Source organism: Mesitornis unicolor, unplaced genomic scaffold (genome assembly GCF_000695765.1).
Source record: "Mesitornis unicolor isolate BGI_N332 unplaced genomic scaffold, ASM69576v1 scaffold24800, whole genome shotgun sequence".
Classification (NCBI taxonomy): domain Eukaryota; kingdom Metazoa; phylum Chordata; class Aves; order Mesitornithiformes; family Mesitornithidae; genus Mesitornis; species Mesitornis unicolor.
Window position 1 is genome coordinate 81785 of NW_010156597.1, and position 20492 is coordinate 102276.

General features: G+C 36.5%; 1 protein-coding gene across 1 annotated transcript in view; it reads left to right on the forward strand.

Moving 5' to 3' along the window:
• Positions 1–9875, forward strand: part of PIBF1 (progesterone immunomodulatory binding factor 1) — a 90634-nt gene extending 80759 nt beyond the window's left edge. The window contains exons 14-15 of the mRNA XM_010193901.1: positions 841–971; positions 9773–9875. Coding sequence (XP_010192203.1) covers positions 841–971; positions 9773–9875 — 234 coding nt within the window. The remainder of the gene's footprint in view (positions 1–840; positions 972–9772) is intronic.
• Positions 9876–20492: the final 10617 nt, after the last annotated feature.

Consider the following 20492-nt stretch of genomic DNA (forward strand, 5'->3'; position numbering starts at 1 on the left):
CAAACACAGATTGCTTAATCTATTCAGAAATGCTATGAGCTAATTGGAAAGCATAGCCATTTTCCACTGAATTCATTCTATTAGACCTGTTTGTATTTAAAGTATAAAAGATTTTATTTTTCTAAAGAATCTAGTTGATCTTCTAGACTTACTTGTTCTCCAGCTGCTGAAACTGCTAAATCTTGATGTGTCATCTTAATTCTGCACATATTTTAGTGAATGATCTTGTGATATTGCTCAAAATGCAAGCCATATCATGCAAGTTTTTTTAGACCTAGTGATCCTAATTTGTTCAGGAATATGGCTAGAAAGTTTTATTTTCTACTTATGAGTATGAGTGTGATTTTACTGTACTCTTGTAAGCATCCTGTTGGATTTCACTGTTCAAACACACTCATTGATTAGAAGAAAGTGGACTTTTCTTCCATTATTACTGTGTTTTCATTTAAATTCCTTTTCTGAGCTGAAAATTCCTTTGTAATAGTATACTGTTTTTAAAAAGTCACTTGTCATCAATAAAGTGAACAAACAGAGGCCTTGCCTGTACCAATTGTTTTCATCAATGGAAACTGTTAGATTACAACTCTTGAAAATGCAGATTACGAAAGTGTAGAGATAGGTAACATGATTGCAGAGAAAATATGGTACAATTAGAAAAGTGAGAGGACAGTGTACTAGATAGTAATTTGAGGGTAGTTTGTTTTAGGGTTTTTTGTGAAATACCAGTTTTTGGTTTTATGGCATTATGCAATTGGTAATAATCAATAATAATTCAGTAATAATCAAGTAATTTTGCTTTATAAATTAAAAACATAATAGTAATACTTTTTTTTTTGGCAGCTGGACAGAGCAAAGACTTTGCTGAGTCAAGTACAACAGCCATACAAATACCTCATTGAAACTGTGCAACAGAGAGATTCTCAAATAAGCCTACAGAAAGAACGTATTACACAACTTGAAAAAGATACCAGGTAATGAAAGTCACTTATTTTAAACCTTAAGTAAAATAACTTGTGTGTTTAGCATTAGAAAACAATTACATTATTGGGCATAAGGTAGATGTCGTCATTCCATCACTGACTAATTCCAGTCTTTATCCTGGAGCTCTGTGTCCACTCTGTGACTTCTCTCATATTGTTAGAAAACGAGGCTTTAGGTTTGGAAAAGCAGCAATGACAGGTTAAAAGTGAGTTTGCTGCTGAGAAGAGCTCTCATGAAGCAAAGGAGAGTTGAGAAACATAAAAGGAAAGAATGACACACTGGATATACAAAAGTAAAAATACAGAAATGAAGTCGGAGAAAAATAATAGACTGGTCCACCAGCGAAGGGTATTTTGGCTGTAACTTGAGCAGACTTCCTCTAGTGGAGACTCTCTGATTTGCTGTTATATGCAGCTGTCAGAATTCTGACTACTGAGCAATTTTCCAGCATCATACAGCTTTATTAACGATGTTTAACATCTGGTTACCAAGTAAGGTGTTAGAAAATAATCTGCCCCTTGATTTTTAAGGAAGTGGATAGCTGTGTGCCACTGCACTACAGAACAATTAGCATTTTAACTATTAAGTGTTTGTGTGGTATCTTGGTTTAGGAAACACATACGGTAACAATTATGAAGCATAAATGTGATTGTGTTATGAAGCAATTACATGAAACAATACAGAGTTTTTTCCCACAAATCTGATGAATCAATGAAAATAGAAAAAAATAGGACTCACCATAACTATATACTTTATTCTGCATATTGTCTTACATACATATCTATTCAGAGCGTTTCAGTGGTTTGGAATAGTATTTGTTATGCCTTGAAGAATGCCAAAAAATGCTTATTGGATCCTAGTAAATCTATACATAAATCAATGCATCTATACATAAACTGAAATATTCATTCATACTTCCTAACAAGACATCTTTCTCTGGGCTTAACTTTGAAGAGGAAGAACATATCTTTTTTTAATTCCAGTATCAAGTGTTTTTAATACATTCCTAGATTTGACATATTATAAGAAAAACTTCAAAGCTAAATTATATTTTTGCAGGAGATGAAAAATCAAAAAGTTCTCTATTATATCCAAGATGTTACTTTCCAGTTGTGAATAAAATCACTGAAGAATTGATCAGTAGCAAATTACATTTTTTTATTACAGTAACAAGAAAACTTCTTTCATTATTCACATAGTTGTCCAAAAGTCTCTCAAATGCTAGGAAAAAAAGAGAGTAAATAGGTGAGGTAGTTTCTGAAAGTGTATGTTTAATGCCATTAAAATATATAAGAACTTTAATGCGTTCCTGACATTGATTCTCTAGAGTTTTTATGGCTCATTATAAATAATCTGTATGCCTAGATATTCTTCCTAAATTTAGCCAACAAGTTAAGGCACCTAAATTAGGAACTTAGTCATGTCAGCTTTCCTTAGTAGTTCACGGAGGAAGTGGCATCTCCGAAAAGCAATTCAGATTTTGGATGGAGTGAGTCATTTGCTAGCGATGCCTGTTACTCTCCATTAACTGTAAAGGGAATTTTTGGCATCTTAAAGTGCCTGAGGTTAAGGAAGAAAATGGATGGGCACAACAGTGCGAGCATTCATGGTAAACATACCAGCAGTTTGCTACTGTGGTGAGCTGGGCTGTGCTCACCACTGCTCCATGTTTCTGTAAACGAAATTGTGGTCTGACAAAAAAGTATTTTTATCCTTAATGGTTTTGTAGCAAAAAAGTAACACGCACTTTGCACATCAAAAGTTTTTGTAAGGAGTTTTTTCCTGTAGTTTCCAATATTCTGTGTAAACTAAAAATAACTAATATTCCCTTATCATAAGTTTGCCTCCACTTTGCCATAATTTCTTAGGCCAATGAAATTCTTGGAAGCAGCCTAATGTTTTAAGGCTTTGGGTACATATCAGTAGTCCCTAATTTCGCTATTCATAACTCCACATTCAAAACAAATGTCCTAAATTGTTAGCTCATATTTCCTGGAGCACAGGAGAAATCGTAATCTGGTATAAACTTGATAAAGTGGGTCCTTTGCTTTCCTGTAAGTGAGAGGAAGGTTAGAGACAGGAATTTCTGACCAGAGAAGCATTACATTCTAGCACCCTTTGTCATTCGCAGAGCCTTCTGGAATCTGCTGCTGACAGTTTTAAATTAGAATATCCTGTAGGTGATTTCAGATTACTTTGAGGACCAGTCTAGCTCCCAGCTATTCCAGAACTGAATCAGAATGGGACTTAAGTAAATTAACCATAATCCCTACCAAATATATGCCGAGTGAAGCTCTGCTGGATCAAAAGATTTAGACCACTATTTCTATCCGTCTTTCTTAGTTTATTAAACAGCGTTTTCTTGGTTTGTGTGTGGAATATTTTTGAGAGGATTAGTTCAGAGAATTAGTGCTCCTCAAGGAGGGCCCTAAATTCTGCAGATACTGTTGGTGTTATTAGAAAAGTAATCGTAAAAACACTGAACATGGTTTATGAAGCCTGGTTTCTCTGTGTCGCACAGCTAAGGGAAAAGTTAATATTTATAAAGCCAATTCAGAGTGAAATGTTTTTTTCAACCATTACCTATAATTAATAGGTAATACTGCAGTTCTGCATTAGCCTTTTTAAGTTGAGGTTTAATTTAAGCTAAAATTACACCAAGTACATTATTATTTTTAAATATTTTATATACAATACATGCATTTAGTTTTTATTCTAGAAAGCCATTTCACAAATAGTAGCTAACAGAAAAATAATGTTCAATTCCTGTTTTCAGACAGACCTTAAAGAATACTAGTGATATTTTGAATATTTTTTTTAAATCTCATATTTGAGTACCAGATTGTAGACAGATTAACATAATGTTGATATGCCTGCACCCTGACAATCATCAGGGTCCTTAGCTTTATCCTCACAGCTACCCTATGCTTGATCATACTCTTCCTTCCTTCGTGCCTAGTGTGCAGAATCTGAGGTGGAGGAGCGTTCCTTTTGTGCTGCGTTTTTATCTCCTCTGCTCATCAAGACGGATCTGCGTTATGTAAACCATGGATTCTCTGGGTAGAGCAGTCACATCTGTGTTAACAGTGCTAGAGTTCTCTATCACCTCTCACTTAACTTGAGTGGGGAGGGTGCAGCAAGTACTAATTTGCAAGTGAATTTACTTCTTTAGACTTAATCCATATTTGGCTTCTGTGCACAGTGATAACAGCCAATGACCTTTTCAGAAGGTACTCCTGGGGTGGTTAGGTTCCAGCAGATTTCCCAGGATGATTAGTCAATACTTTCTTGCAATCTTATAAATGTTCTGCAGCAACCTGCAGTGCTTTGTATTTCCTTATCTAAGAAAGCTGTTGTGCGCTACTGGATGTGGTTTTGATTATGTGATGAAATAGACAGCCTTGATGAAATCAGCACAAGAGGAAGGCTATCAGTGACAGCAATCTCCTTAGTTTGGACTGTGGGTGTTCTTGCACCATATTTTTACTGATTTTTCACAAAATAGCCTAAAGTGACTTACAGTGTGGTCCCTTGACAGGCAACAGATGCATTCAGGATTCTCCAAAGTGTCATTTCTGACAGCAGTTATTTCCACAGGAGGAGTGGGACAGATTCAGGCAGATCATTTTGATATAATACTCTTGAGAGGTCCCGCAGATCATCTAAGTTTCCTTTCAATGTCATCTTCAAAGTTCACTTTGACCAGAGCAGCTTACATGCCTTCATCCTTAAGCATGATATGTGTATTACTACTCAAAGATAAAAGGAGAGGTTGTTTAGGGGCAATCAAAGCTCTGTCAGATGTTGTCCACACGTATGTTCACTACCACTCTGTCCACTTCATATTCTCCCAGGCAGGCCGTGAGCTGTGCTGGCACTTGGCCTTGGAGAGAACCGAGGTGGCTGTGGGAGCAGATCACTTGGTGTCCTTGTGCACTGAGCCATGCACCTGCAGATATGCTTTGGATACAAAACCTCAGGTCTTGAGTGACAGGGCATCTGCAGGGTGAATTTATAGGTGGTTCGCATATCTCAAAATATTCTGTTAAGTAACCTGTCATTTATGTTAGTCCACATAGCACTCTCGTTAGTAAAAGTAAATAGCGATGGTTAATAAGCTGTGGTATGTACAAGGATGACTCCTTCCTACTATAAAGAAATCTCTCTAGCATACAGTTCTTTAACCAGAAATGAAAACATCACATTTAGCACTCCTTTTGAAAAGAAATGCCTTGCAACTATGTCATGCTGTGGGAAAACAAATCTCTGAATTTCATTCTTATGTGTGTAGATAGTTTTAGTACATAATTTTCTGCTAAAAACATCTAGGTTTATAAATAACTGGGGACATTAAACAGGACTTCATTCATAAAGAGAGGGTGTTTATTTTAAATGCAGTTACTCAGATTTCTTAGTACCAATGCCTGGTTTTAAAAGTGGTTCACTTACGCAGAAGCACTCCTCAAAAGCCTAACTGTGTGGCAGATCTAGAAGCAGTACAAGGATTTTGCTCACTAAGAAGATATGTACTGAAATGTTCCTTATCTAAACATTTTGGGTTCTCTAATTGCCATCCAAACATTATAAAGCTCAGCATACAGTGTTGGCTGAGATATTCCCATCACAGAATGGGCAATGAGCTTTTTATGAGAGTATTACCATTCTATGAAATATGCATTGTCTGTTCCAACACTACTGCAGTTTACCTGAGAAATGCTCCAAACAAAATTTGTGGAAATTTTTTTTTTCCCTCTAATTGAATATTTTCTGACCTGTATTACAACTTTTTAAAAGGTGTTTGGTTTTGGTTTTCTGTTTATTAATATATAATTTGAAAAAGTAATTTCAATTTAGACACTACATGGTTGAGCTTTTAAGCCACCTGAAGCACTCCAATTAAAACCATTAAGGAATGCTCTCCTCAGTGCCTTTAAAAATCTGATCTGTGGTTATTTAGCCGCACAATGCTAGATCACAAATTTTTCATGTACTTTCTCTTGTAATGAACCCTTTTTTGCAGAATTTTTTATACCTCCCTCTCTAACTATGTGACTTAAAAAGAAAAATTGACTTAGATTTTAAAAATCAGCTGTCTGCTCTGCACTATTCATCTATGATTTCCAGAGAAGGGGTAGCTGTGCTGTATGCCTATAGTATATATTCAGTTTTATGTACAAAACCATCGCATAAACTATTTCTGTGTTTGATTTTTTGATGGTAATATTTGTACATGAACACAAAATGCAAAAAATTAACTTAAGATTGGACTTCAGTTTTCAACTTCGTCATATGAACTTAACAGAATGGCACAATCTTTATTTTGTACAGCATTTGGGGTACACAGAGTTCACTGAAAAATAAACCTACTTTTTTCAAACTGAAAAGAAGTAATAATAAAAACCAGTAATATATAAGACCATATTTATTTAGTGTGTCTAGCATTAGTATATTATCCAGAACATCTAATAATAGAAGCTTCTGAATAGGATAGTAGCTAGTATATTTAGACCAGAGATTTAAAAGATTACTTAATTGCCCAAATTCAAAAGGCTTTAAAAGTCTGAGGCTGGGAAATGTTAGTCTCTATTCTCCAGAAAAATCAAGTCACCTAAAAATATCTTACTTATGACATCCAAGCAACCTTGGCTTTAGATCCTGAGCAAAGCGAAACAAAACAAGCAAGCAGTTGCTATGAGCACTGTGTATGTCTATGACAAGTGTGTTCCATGGTAAGCCCTGCATTCCTGGTACCTGGATTCATACCTGGCTGGGTTTTGAAAGCATGATGGAATGAAACTGAATCTCCTCCCAGACGTTTTGGTTTCTTCTGGAAACCTAGGGACACAGAAAAAGCAGGAGCTCCACTGCTTCTTAATTAACTCTCCAACCCAGACTTTTGGGACCCCGGTTATGTGATGTACCACAAAAGGCACCTTCTCCCCACTCAGAATGGACCAGTCAGTGACCAGGACAGCATGGTGTACACTTGCCCTGTAGTGTGTGTTTTCATTTGTGCTGTTAAATAACTCCAGGGATATTAGATCATTTCAGCACAGTCCGTTTCTCCCAAGTGTCCACGTTCACTGGAAGTTTTCTTTTAATATTTAGTACTGTAGTACTTTAATACACATCTTTACCATGAAAGTTTATAAATATGGTTAGTTAAAGGTGGTCAAGAATATCCTGTCTCTTCAGATGACAGTCGTAACCCTTGAGCTTAGGTGTGAGAAGCTGGTTTGTCCAGTCTCATAGGTTGTGGTTTCAGAATCATAGTAAGAGAGTTAAGGCTCTCCGTCACCAAATGGAGCACTCATCCTTACCTTCAGCTGCAAGTTTCCACTGTATGTGGTAAATCAAGTTGTTTTGGTGATCCACGTGAAAAATAACCTTTAAAAAGACTCCAGCTTCCATCCAGATCAGTGAAGTGACATACGCATGTGGTCACGAATTTTCTAGTAACAGCGCAAAGAAGGGGTTACCAGTATGTGGTTAGGGAAGGATGATCTTTCAGCAACAGTTTTCCCTTAGGTCAGCTGAAGCGAACTGTAAAGCTGCTCTCTGATTTATTACACTACCAATTAAACCTGGATTAGTTTAAACTACTGTTTGATGGAAGTGTTGGGTAGTTTAAAGCTACAACCTCCTTGACTGATGATAGCCAAGATGCCCGTTCAGAACATTTCCATAACAGGAGCTGAAATGGTCAGTCTTCTCCAAAAATGGAACTTTTGAAGGAATTTCTGCTTTACTTGGTCATTGCAGGTGTGGATTTATTAACATTGTGTCTGATAATCCTGCTTTCTCACTCTCTTAAATGTATATATGCCTCTTTTGCCATGTTCTTTCACAAGTATATGAATTATTTTCTTCTATCTGCAGTAATGAAAAAGCATAACTATTGCAAAACTAGTAAATCTGAAGTCTGTGTGTCCTTTGGTAATTGAATATTCAGATGTATGACAGAAAACACATCAAGTGCTACTGAATGACATCGCAGTCTAATTGCTATATTTGACAGCAAACAAAATTAGAACTTCTCCACATGGATCAGTCATGTCAGATTGTTTCAGAAGGTATAACTAGTGTAACTAGAATAGGTTCTGTTCTGTAGATGAAACTGAACCTTCTACATGAACTTCTGGTTTGGTCATGAGCACGATGTTTATGTTTATTCAGTATGCTATTTAAGGCATAAAGGAACTTTTATTATTGCTTCTCTAATACATTTGTGAGTCATTCTCTAAAAGGATTGGTTTATGCTGTTAGGAAGTACAGAAATCCAAGAAAGGCTGACATATCAGTAAGTTACGACACATGGGCCCAGGAAAAAAATAGTACAGCAATTTCATCATAATTAAAAATGTCACAGAAAAGAATAGCTTGAAAATATTAAAATACCTTTGTAGTTTTTAATAAATTTTGCTACTTTCCTTTTAAGTGACTTAGACAACTAAGCAATTTGGCTAAAGCCTACAATTTTTCTGAGAATTAATGAATGCCTAGAAGGAATTGACAGTCATAATTTACAGTACAGAGCTTGCAAGGAACTGCCAGAAAATCTCTGGGGCAAAGGATGATGTTGCTTATTTGAAACAAGCGGATGATACACAGCCAATTAAAGAAAAGGTTGATTTCTTTTGTTGATCATTTGTGGATTAAATACTGGGAATATTAAACAATTTGTGTTTGCAACACATGAAATTACTCCATTCCATTTATAGAATTTTAATACATTTGCTTTTGAACTCCTGACCTGTGTTCAGTGCTACATATTTGCACTCCATATGCAGAATTGCATTTTGCATCATTGTTGATTTATGTTAAAGCTTATATTGTACAATCTATTTAGTTCAGTCATGATAATGGCATATATAAAATTGGTCTTCCAAGAAAAATCTCTGTGCCTATTTTAACAAACTAGATTATATACTGGCATTGTGTATGTGTTAGTCTGATGTTTTTTGTTGGAAACTGGTGTTGGGGCTAAATATGAAAATACATTATATTAAATTATATTAGAATTGCTGCCTAGAATCAGAATGTGTATGCAAAACATTTCAAATGTTCATGTTCTATAACTAAGAAAACAAAGAACAATTAATTTTAAACTTGGCATTGTGCTATAAAAGCATGCCTTCACGCTAAATCAGTTTTCATACTTGGTTCACAAGACAAACTTGATCCCATGCGTTCTCCTGAAGTATAAAAAATTGCCACAGCGCATTTACAATACCTGCAGAAACCACACAGCTAAAAGGGAGAGCTGGATGTTTTTCTTCATTGTATTTGTTATTTTCCAAATACAATAGAATTTGTTGAATTCCAAATCAGTAGTATCAGAGGTGATACTGAGAGAACAGTGTCTGCTGCTACTAGTGATGCATGCAACAAAAAAATCCACTTTTTGATATAGAAGTGTAGATATAAGGAACCTTACTTGGCTTATAAAATGAGCTCATTTTGCCTAGAAGAAACCAAGAGATAATAACAGAAGATTCTGATAATTTAAATTACCCTTCAGAGAATACAAAAATCCCCACCATATTTTATGAAGATTTTTAATAGTATGTCTGTTTGACTAAAATAAGATTTTGTATGTATCAGTGCATTCAGGCCCATTTATAAAAATTCCAGTGCTTGAACATAGAGAAGGATCATTTGATACAATTACTTGAGCAGATTTTCATTGTTGCCAGTATTTAGCTTTCGAAAATGCATGTTTCAGCCAGAATACAAGATTAAAAGAGATTATCTGTTGCTATTACTGCATTTCCTATCCTCTTTCTACCAGTCTTTTAAATAAAGAAAAGACAGCTTTGCTGCGTGTCAAGAATCAAATGGCAGCAGATTTGGAGAGACTTCTAAATCACCGTGAGGTAATCTTCCTGTTTTAGCATTACTGCCATAAGTGCATTTTTTGTCTCCTCAGCCTTAAACCATGGGGAAAAAAAAAATGGTTTACTTTGCTTTGTTGGGTTTTTTTCTGTCGTTTTCAGAAACACAGGTGATCATCTCTGTCACACACCCAGGAGGCTCTCAGTTGTACTTTCAGTTGCTAGATTTTCTCTGTTGACTTTGTCTTACTGTTCTTTCTTTTCTTATGCACACAACAGACATGCGTCAAAGTGTTTAGCCTTAGCAAGCACTTAAGTATTTAGATAAAGGTGATGAAGCTGATGCACATGTAACCTGCAGGGCCTGCATGTACCACAGTATGGCCCCGAACCTTTCCCTGCTCTACAGTCATCGAGACCAAAAACTTGGACAAAACATGACATAATTGATTTCCAGTACACACATCTGAGTTCCTTTTCAACTCCAAAGTAGGATTTGGGAAGAGGAAACAGGATGGTAGTTACCCAGGTTTCCTCTAGGCAAGAGTCAGGGTGCTTCTGAAATACACTCTCAGATATAAAAGTATGCAAAATCTTGCAGTTTAGAGATAAATGCACTATATGGGGATTTCCCATTGTCAAGTTTTCTCTCTGGACAGTCTTAAGAGACTTAACATGCCATGGAGTATGAGTGAAATTCTTTCTGCAGATTAAATGTGCGAAACAAAGGATGAAAATAAATACTGAAGTTTACCAAAAGAATCCCATACACATATGATGTGAAAAAGAGTGAACAGCAATACAAGAAGTTTGAAGATACAAAACCGAAAACTGACCATGAGCAATTGTTAAATGATCTCCCAGAGTTCGTGCATGATTTGACAAGGATTTGCAGAGAAAATAATCAAAAATTATGAATGTGATTAAAAAACAACAAAAGTTGTATATATACAGTGATGTGACCTAAACAGCCTGTTACATGTTCAGAAAGATCATTCTAGAGTCAAGTCATCAATAGTTCCACCCTTTCAGTTCTCTAACTGGGAAGAGAGGAGAAGATGGGGAGATTCCTTTCAAGGAATCTGCAACTCCCCTAAATTATCCCAAGACCTCATTATCACTCATTCCAATACCATTATTTCCATAGAAAACTGGCTATTCATGCACCTCTTGAAGTCCTCTGCAAAATTGTTCTCCTCTATCTCCTTTCCTTGCTATTCTCCCAAATTCCCTTCTTAGATCAGTAAAACAAGCCCATGTTGTGAATTGGTCCAAACCAGTTTGTCCCTGCTGACCAAGTTACAGAACCATTTTTTGCTAGAACCAAACTAAAACAATTTCACTGATAGCTGAGTCTAAGTAAGCCTCAAGTGAAAACTGTGCTAACTCTGTTCTCTGAGTGCAGATCTCAAATGTGAAACAGGCACCTTAAACAAAAATAAAAAATAAAAACAGTTCCCAAGGTGTTTACTTTCTGTGCAGAATTGCACTGTATGTTTGATGCAGTTTCCTCCTAGACTACTTTTTGCATTTAATTCTCCGAATTGATTGTAGTGCTTGTGAAGTTCCAGGCATAGACTTTTAAAAAGTCTGCTGACAGAAGAGAATAATTGAACGTGGTTCCCCACAGTGCAGGTGTCATTGACCTGGCAGGATCATGTAGGTGCAACAGAAGCAATCATTCAATAGCTCTTATTTCTGATGTCTGAATCCACATCGTACATTTAAATTTCGAATTCAAGACTGAGACTAAGCCAAATGTTCAGTTTGGGTGATATTTGGGTTTGCTTCTTCATTTTTTTTGTGATTCTTTTTTTTGTTTATGTAAAACTCACTGCTTTCTATTAGTGTAACAGAAAACCTTTAAAGCATTTCTAAATCATTTATAAGCGTTATCATTATATTGGTGCATTATCATATCATTATATTAATGATACGAAAAATACTCTGAGGAAACACGACTTAACTGTATAAACATGTAGTGAATTTTCTAAATATCCAATATAACAGGTCCTTGGCAGGCTAATTTCAAATTAATTTCTGTGAGAATTTCCTCTTCCTACTCCTTCTCTCCCATGTAGCACTGCTCCCAAGTAGTTATGCTCTCAAGCAGTTACGCCTTGGGTGCCTAGTTTTAGTAGTGTGGTATCAAGCAGCACGCATTGCAGCTGATGAAAATCAGTAGAAAGTTATAAATGAAGGTAAAACTTAACTATGTTTTGTAAGAAAACTATAACATTTTTACTTCAAAGCTATGCAACATTGTTTGCATCCAAACAACATTAGCCCCTGTGACTACTGACATAAATAATTCCTGATATGCAGCAGTTTCCTTCTTTGTGTTTTTACACAACTCAATATTTTTAGACTGTGGCTGAGTGAAAAAGAAACTACTTGAGTCTGAAACAGACTTTGTCTTGAATGTTCCTCCTGCCCTGGATGTTAAGAAATTGAGCAAATATTTCCAAAATTATTACAGTTTTGTCAAATTCTGTATATTAGTCATGTTGTTTTACCTAACAGTGATAATGTTTTTTCAAGTCGCCTGTGCAAAAAAGGATATAAATACTGAAAAACAAACATCAGAAGTTGCATGTTTGGGGGAAGAAAATAATTAAATGTCATTATGTGGCACAAATAAGCCCTAAAAAATACAAAAATATGCTGAAGTCATTTTAGAAAATGTGTGAAAATAGCAAGTGTGTGTGTGTATGTTTAACTTTTGTCATTTCTGTTGATTCCTAATGCAGCCTTTTATATTTTACTTTTAGTGCAAAGCTTTCCCAGTAGTTTCACAGTTTACGTAATTCTCTGAAAGGCAATTATCTCATGTACTGAAATCTTTCTACAGGCTAGGGCAACTTAGTCTACAGTGAATCAGTCTTCAACTAATTTTTTTTAGCCATCTTATCAAAAAAGATAAATATGCAGAACATCACAATTTCACACTAAAAATCCCTGCTAAAAGAGAAAGACAATCCAAATTTTCTAATCTTGTGCTAATAAAGACTTGGCTTTATTTACACAAGGTATAGATTTTTTAAATAAAAATAACTTGCAGTCTGTAAATACAGATATATACAATTTGAAAAAAAAAAGAATTACAGTTTTATGTGTTCTGTACGTGCTATCATGTAATATGATTACTATCAGTCTTGTTAAGTCATCGCTCATACTAAACTGTCATGTCTCCTTAGAACTTACCTTGTTAGATTCATGTTTGCAAGTAAAAACATTAGAGTTCTTGAATACATAAACCCAAGATATTAATAGTTAACATAAAGAGAAGTTTAGGTATGTTAGAAGTACAAGGAAAATGCCAAAACAATGTTAATGCTGTCTTACAGCAACATGTTTCAGTAATACACAGTTTTCACTTAAGGTATTTCAGCCTGTGTGGTCTGAGACTGTATTAACTCTTTTTAATGAAATGTTAGAGTTTGAGGGGTTGGGGTTTTTTTTTATTTTTATCTGCTTGTGATATCAACTGGATTCATTGCTTGGGAGGTAATTACAGCATTTTATATACTTCTTAGATAAAGAAATAAATTCATGCTTAGTCTTACTTTTTTCATTTATTTTAATTTTGGAAGTAAAAAGCTAAGTATTCAAGTCTGAATCTTGGAAGAATTCATATAGGGCTCTTATGTGAACTCTTTTGTTATAGGAAAAACATGACAGTAAATATTCATGTAATAAAATACTTCATTACTTCAAATTATGTAGACTAAGATAGTTTGATGATGATGGGAAATTAAGGTGAAAATTGGTCATTTGACTATACATACTCTAAAAAGGTTGGGTCCACCCATACAGGAAAAAAAATGAAGCTTTTTTTTAGCCCTGTGTTCTTAGCCCAAATTCTTAATTGTTTCTTGGCCTTCTATTCTCCTGTTTTTCTGAATTAATTAGTAAATGCATGTGGAAGAGTTTTTAATCTAGCTTCTCACTGAGATTACTGAGAATCGGCTGGCACGGTAAAATTTCTTATCTTCTTCATATGGATAAATGTGGACTTCACTATTTGAGAGGGAGTTTGGTGGCATTAACATGAATGATCAGTGTCCAGGATCACGCTAAGCTCACGTCCTTAGAGGTTCAAAATAAAGGTACCACAGTGCTGCTGCCCTCTTTGAGCTGTCTGAAGGAACTGGGGTGTGCAGTGTTGTGATGCCATTTGTAAGCCCCTCCATGCACGATAGCAGGTACAGTTAGTACAGCCAGATTTTTTTCAGCTGATTTCAGGCTAAGAAATTTTATATGTTTTGTCTAGATAACCCATAAGGGGTTTAATTGTTTTTCTAGATCCATCAGAAGAGCATAAAACATTGTTTGGAGGAACAATGGGGTCTCCCATTAATAACCTTCTTCACAATAAACAGTGTTTGTGTTTTTTTAAAAAAGGATATTTCAAATCCAGATTTTTTTTTCCGTTATTATTAGTAGTCTGTGTTCCCTTTTTAATCAGCTGAACCTTTACCCTTTTGACCCTCTATCTTTAACTGCGGATAACCAAACCAAAGACATAAAACAAGACTTGTCTTGATTCTTCCCACTTTAACTTCAGCACTTAACCCCCCAAAATCTAGGTGTTCCTGCTCCGGCAGGGGCATTGGACTAGATGATCTTTTGAGGTCCCTTCCAATCCCTAACGTTCTGTGATTCTGTGAAAATGTGGACCCTTGTTGCTCCAGTGTCTTTGTATAGTCAGGGGAGCCCGAGTAAGAAGTATGCTCCATCGAAGCATAAATCAAGATGAAATTACACGTTGTGCCCACATTGACCCAATAGCTATGACGACACCTTACTTCTTTGCTCCTGATGCTCCTTCTCTCTCCTCCTCTTGCACCAGCTTTGGCACATCTCTAATCCTGCACTGGGACCATTCAGATCACTAAACAGAAACCTAACCTGTCCAAAAAAAGAAAACCACAAAAGTGAATTCCTCTCTGTTAGGTTAGCAGTTTGAATCACCTTTGGAAAGTGTCCAGCAAGGAAAAGAGCAAGTAACAATATTTTTATACATATAAATATATTTCAATATTACTTACCTGTGAAAAAGAGATAATCTTGTGTCCAAAACTGTGGAGTATAGCACACCAAGCTTCTGTGCCATCCTTTATCTGCATCCAAACTTTATCTTTTTGTGCATGTAAGGGGAATCCGTAACTTAGAGGCACCAAAGTGCAGTTCTCTGTTAAGTGCTGAAGTTAAGGGGGATGAATCCACTAAATCTTTTTTAGCTGAAGCTAAGATTCCTTTTATCTGGATGTTTTTTTCTTCTCTTCCAACATTCAGCCTTTGACTAAAAGAAATATTTACCATGAGCTCTGTGATCTTGGCACGTCCATTGCCTTTCATGCTTGATGCAGTTGTTAGTACATTGGAACATCAGAAGTGCAATTTTAGACTTTATCCATTGGCTTGCAAACTTCAGATGAAAACTTGGAAGGGCAGTCTGTCAGCACTCAGATGTTTGGCAAGGAGTTTTAGTAATCATTTTCTGAGGTTACATTTACGAGGTTATAAATTTGCTATGCTTTGATGTATGGCATTGTACTATTTCTTCAGATATTTAAGATGCAGACGTATCATAGTAAAGAAAAACAGTATTGTGCACAATTATATCTAATTATTTTAGCTTTTCCAATTCAAAGTGCAGAGTGTAGAAACCAACTTCTAAAATCTTGAAAATTAACAAGCTATTGTTTATGTTTTTAATATGGAGCTCATAACCCATTGTGTTTTGGGGGGGTGGGGAGAAACCCAGCAAGTATAACAAGTGGAGGTGTTCTTTTTACGTTATTATACAAGAAAAATTATAGGAGGCATGAAAAGAAACAAAAATAAGGCAGTGGTGTAAGAGACACCAATAGAAGGCTTTAAATAGATATTCCTCTAAGTGCTAAGATCAGTTTCAGTTTATATGAATATAAGGGAGTTAATTTACACTACCTTTTTTTAAAACTGCTCGGAAACATCTGTGTGCTTGCAGTCTAGCAATACAGTAATTTTAATCTATGAAAGTAAAACTAATATTCTGAAACTATTGCAGTAAAAAATAAAATGGTAAAAATTATGGCATAAACGGTGCAAATGATAATTTGTTGTTTATAATACTCATTAATTTCTTACAATTGTTTAAGCAGACATGATTAGTTATCAGCACATGAATATTATAGACTGATTAAAAAGATATGAAAACCTGCTGATATTTTATCTCCTTTGCACATCTGTGCACTTGTGGTACATGAGCAGCTGTGCATACAAGTGCTAAAATGTAAACTTGCTGCCATATCGACTCATTGGTGTGTTACTGAGCCAAAGCTCTTCAAGTGGAGTTAGCAACCAGGACCCAGGCTCTGGCTCTCTGCTATGGGACAAAGCAGAAAACATGCAGTAATAGTTTAAATAAACCTGTTTGGTATCAGTCAGTTAAATGGATACAAACACATGGGGTTTGATTGCTGTTTGTTTGCTTAAATGCAGTTAGCTTATGTCAGTAAATTGTTGTGTTGCTGTAATTGAATTGAGTGCTAAATCTGTCTAAATATGTCTACCTGAATTGGTATGAATCTTCAGCTAGACTGGGTTCAAATTTATTTGTGTTAGCCATTGCAAGCCTCTATTTTTTTAAAAAAAATCTTAAAATATAAAAAACTCGAACTGAGGTGTTCTTGCCGAGAACAGTTTACCAGGTTAATATTAAAATGCTAACTGCCTAAGTGACAGATCTGTTGTACTTATTTTCCACTTGGCAGTTCAAAAGCTTTCCAAATCTAAGGAATAACTCACCATTTATGTTTTTCTTTTACTACCAAGTATCTCTTCTCCTTTTCCAGGCTTTCAGGTTTTGTAAACCATATGTCAAAATAATCCTGTTTAGTAACTCAAAATTTCTCTGGCTTTCACCACAGTAACTGAACACCTCATAAATATTATCCTCACAACTTACTTAAAGCAGAAAAGTATCAATACTCCTGTTTTGCAGAAGCAGCAACCACAATGAAAGAAATAGTGGTTTGCCCAAAACTCCCTAGAGTTGTGGCAAAGGTTAAGAGATCCTGTGTCCAAATGCAGTATGTTAATCACAGCCATTCTTCTTTCCTTACATGTACTTCAAAAGCCCGAAAAGAAAATCTCCTTAGTGTTTATTTTCCCTAACTACACACAAATTAACTCTTTTCTCTGTCATCTTTTCATATATGAACTGATTGTAATTTGGAAGTTCATTCACAAACAAATTTTGTTTTCACTTTGTATAGTTCTGAGAATTTGCATTCACTTTTTAATCCGCATCTCTTGAAAAAGGCCACTTTCCAAAGTCCTGAGAATTTCTTAAAAATTAACTCTAATGATTTTTTTTAAATTTGAGCTTTGGGATGGATATTTTATATTTTGTGTACATAATCAGTGTGCATGCAACTGTATTTTACATGCACACTTTGCAATAATGGTTCTTAGTTTGGGTCCTATCTGTGCTGTTAAAGGCCAGGCACTTGTCCCTGTTCCTGGAACTAAGTGACACAGCCAGATTGATTCTGTACTGCTTATGGGTGTTGTCCTCCAGACTAGGGTTGCCACGTCCACGACGGTCTCCTCTAGGCCCATATGATGGTTATGTTACCCTAACACTGTACTGTTACTTCTATTGGGGTTTTTTGGTTTTATTCAAAGTATCTGAAATAATGTAAGGGTTGAATATGACTTAAAGGCATGTGACAAGCTTGAGTATGCAAAGCCTGCTGGGATAATGTTGGGAAACTATAGAGAACCAAAGGAGACAAATCTGGATTAACTTCACCCATCCTTCTTCTTGAGAGCAGTCCGAGGAATGAACAGTTCCTAGAAATGTATCTAGAGTGAGTGAGTTGAAATCATCCAGAGCAGAGCCAGGGACCAAGGTAATGCTTATGCAGTATAGACTGGAAGGGTTCAGTGCCCTAGCTCAGTCCTGGCACTGTTCTGCTTAGCAGTCCTGTTACATCCAGACAGATTGAGTGATGCTGGAGATAAGCATGAGAAGAGGGCTGCGGTGAACGTCATGAGGTTCAACAAGGCCAAGTGCAGGGTCCGGCACCTGGACAGGGGCAGTCCTCATTACCAATACAAGCTAGGAGATGATGTGCTGGAAAGCAGCCCTGAGGAAAAGGACTTGAGAGTACTGGTAGATGAGAAGCTGGACATGAGCCACCAATGTGCATCTGCAGCCCAGAAGGCCAACTGCATCCTGGGCCACATCACAAGACGTGTGGTCAGCAGATCTAGGGAGGTGATTCTGCCCTTCTACTCTGCTCTGGTGAGACCTCAGCTGGAGTACTGCATCCAGCTTTGGAGTCTCCAGCACAAAAAGGACATTGAAGTGCTGGAGCATGTGCAGAGGAGGGCCACAAAGATGACCAAAGGGCTGGAGCACCTCTGCTATGAAGACAGGCTGAGAGAGTTGGGGTTGTTCAGCCTGGAGGAAAGAAGGCTTCGGTGGGACCTTACAGTGACCTTCCAATAGCTTCCAAAATCTGGGGAGGAGCTGTTCACTAGGGCATGTAGTGATAAGATGAGGGGTAATGGTTTTAAACTAGAAAAGGGTAGATTTAGTTTGGATATTAGGAAAAAGTTCTTCAATATAAGGGTGGTAGATCACTGGAACAGGTTGCCCAGAGAGGTGGTGGAGGTCCCATCCCTGGAGATATTCAAGGTCAGGCTTGATGGGGCTCTGAGCAACCTGATCTGGTAACATTGTCCCTGCTCACTGCAGGGGGGTTGGACTGGATGAGCTTTAAAGGTCCCTTCCAACCCATTCTATGATTCTGTGCCATTATTAGCTACTATTACGGAATTCTAGTCTTCTTTCTTTGCAGCTAGTTTTTTTTCTTTTTTTTTAAAAAGGTCTTTTTAAAAAGTATTTTCTTCCAGCTGAAAAAAAGAGAGAAATCACATCAGGCTGAAGCTCTTATGTGGGTGAGATTAAAAGCGTACCCTGTTTTGTCCAAGTAAACAGAGGATTTGATGGGGTACAACAAAAGGCAATAAGTATAAGGCAGCATTGTGTAAGTAATACATAAGAATAGAGAAAAAGACAGAAGAAGAGAGAAAGGTGAAGTTGAGAACAGAAAATAGTTATTTCATTATCTTTAAAAAGTAGAAATATAGAAAATCTGACGACTTTTTTTCTTTTTTTAATAAATGGTTGCCAAATGCATTTTCCAAGTATGTGTAGAATTGGAGAGAGTCCTCATGATCAAGCAGGAGGAACAGCTACTAATTAGTCCTACCAGGATATGCATAGTTTGTTAATGGCTCTACAAGTTTTTCAGAGAGCTTCTATAAATGATCAGGCTAAGGTTCCTGAGGTTTTATATAAATCTCGATGAATGTTGGAGGTTAAACATGGCCACGTGAATTATCAGAAGCGTTTGCAATTCTGTGACATTGTTCCAAAATTTTAATGTTTCCAGAGTCTGAGAATCTTTGTGCTTGCACATATTCATCTCATGCCAGTATCCTGCACAAAACTCTGTTACCTCTCAATAGTTATCCCATTATCTGGCCCACAAAAATCAAAGAAGAGACAGGTGGTTTTATTCTTCTTTTCCTCTCTTGAGGAGAAGCAATGTCTCCTGAAGTATCTGTGCTTAACCTTACTTTGACCAGTTACTCCTATATTCTCATGTTTTTCTTTCTTCCTTTTGTACTCCCTTGGGGAATGCCCCTCACTGCTGAATTCTTTACTCCCACAGTTTCATTCCATCTCAGCAATGACCTTGAGGATTCCAGATGAGTTTTCAGCATTTCATTATTAGTCATACTTTAAAGTATGGCTAATACTATCCTTAGCTGTAATTAAGTTATGCTGAAGAAGATCAACTGGAAGTAACCTAGGACAGAAGGCCAATGTGTTAGATTTAGGAACCTGGAGAGTAGCAGCAGCTGCCATCTGCAAAAAACAGAGGTAGAGAGGAGTTCAGAGGCTCATAAAAAGCTTTGGAGGCATAAGGGGGAGGGCAGTACGTGTTTAATCAGGGATGGAAGCTTAGTGGATAAAAGGAGAAAACTGCTTTCTTGGGGGAGAGGGGAAGGAAGGGGTATCTGCAGGGGTTGGAAAGACACGACTTAAAAGAAGTGATTGGTAACAGGTGCCTGCAAACAGTCTCTAGCGCTGCCTCTTTCCCCTCTTTTCTGTGTAAAAGAGTGTACATGATAATGTCGGAATTATTTGTGTTTCTAAAGTGAATGACTTCCTGCTCATCTATGTGCTGCAACTTGTTTTATAATAAAAAAAATGCTGATGTGCAATGCTTAGCTCTCTTTTTAAATGTTAAGCCACAGAGTAATTATCATTTTTCTTCTGCTACGTTTATGTTCCAAGATTCTAGTTTCTATTAATGTTCTGCATGTTTTCTAAGTAGATTACAGGGGCATTTCTGCATCACAAGTAAGCCCCGGAGCTATTCTCAGCTTAAAGCTTGGAGAAACAAAGTGACATTTACATTGCTAAATGGGTGTAGAGAAGTTTCTGGCTCATTTTTTACAAGGAAAAATATGCTCCTAAGCAGTATTTCTCCTTTTTGTTATCTATTTTACTGCTGTCAAGCTTTAATGAAACCTGAATTCCAAATAGTACTGAATTTAAGAAGAGGAAGGACTGAACAGCTGGGTGCATTCATTCTTTTCATGGAG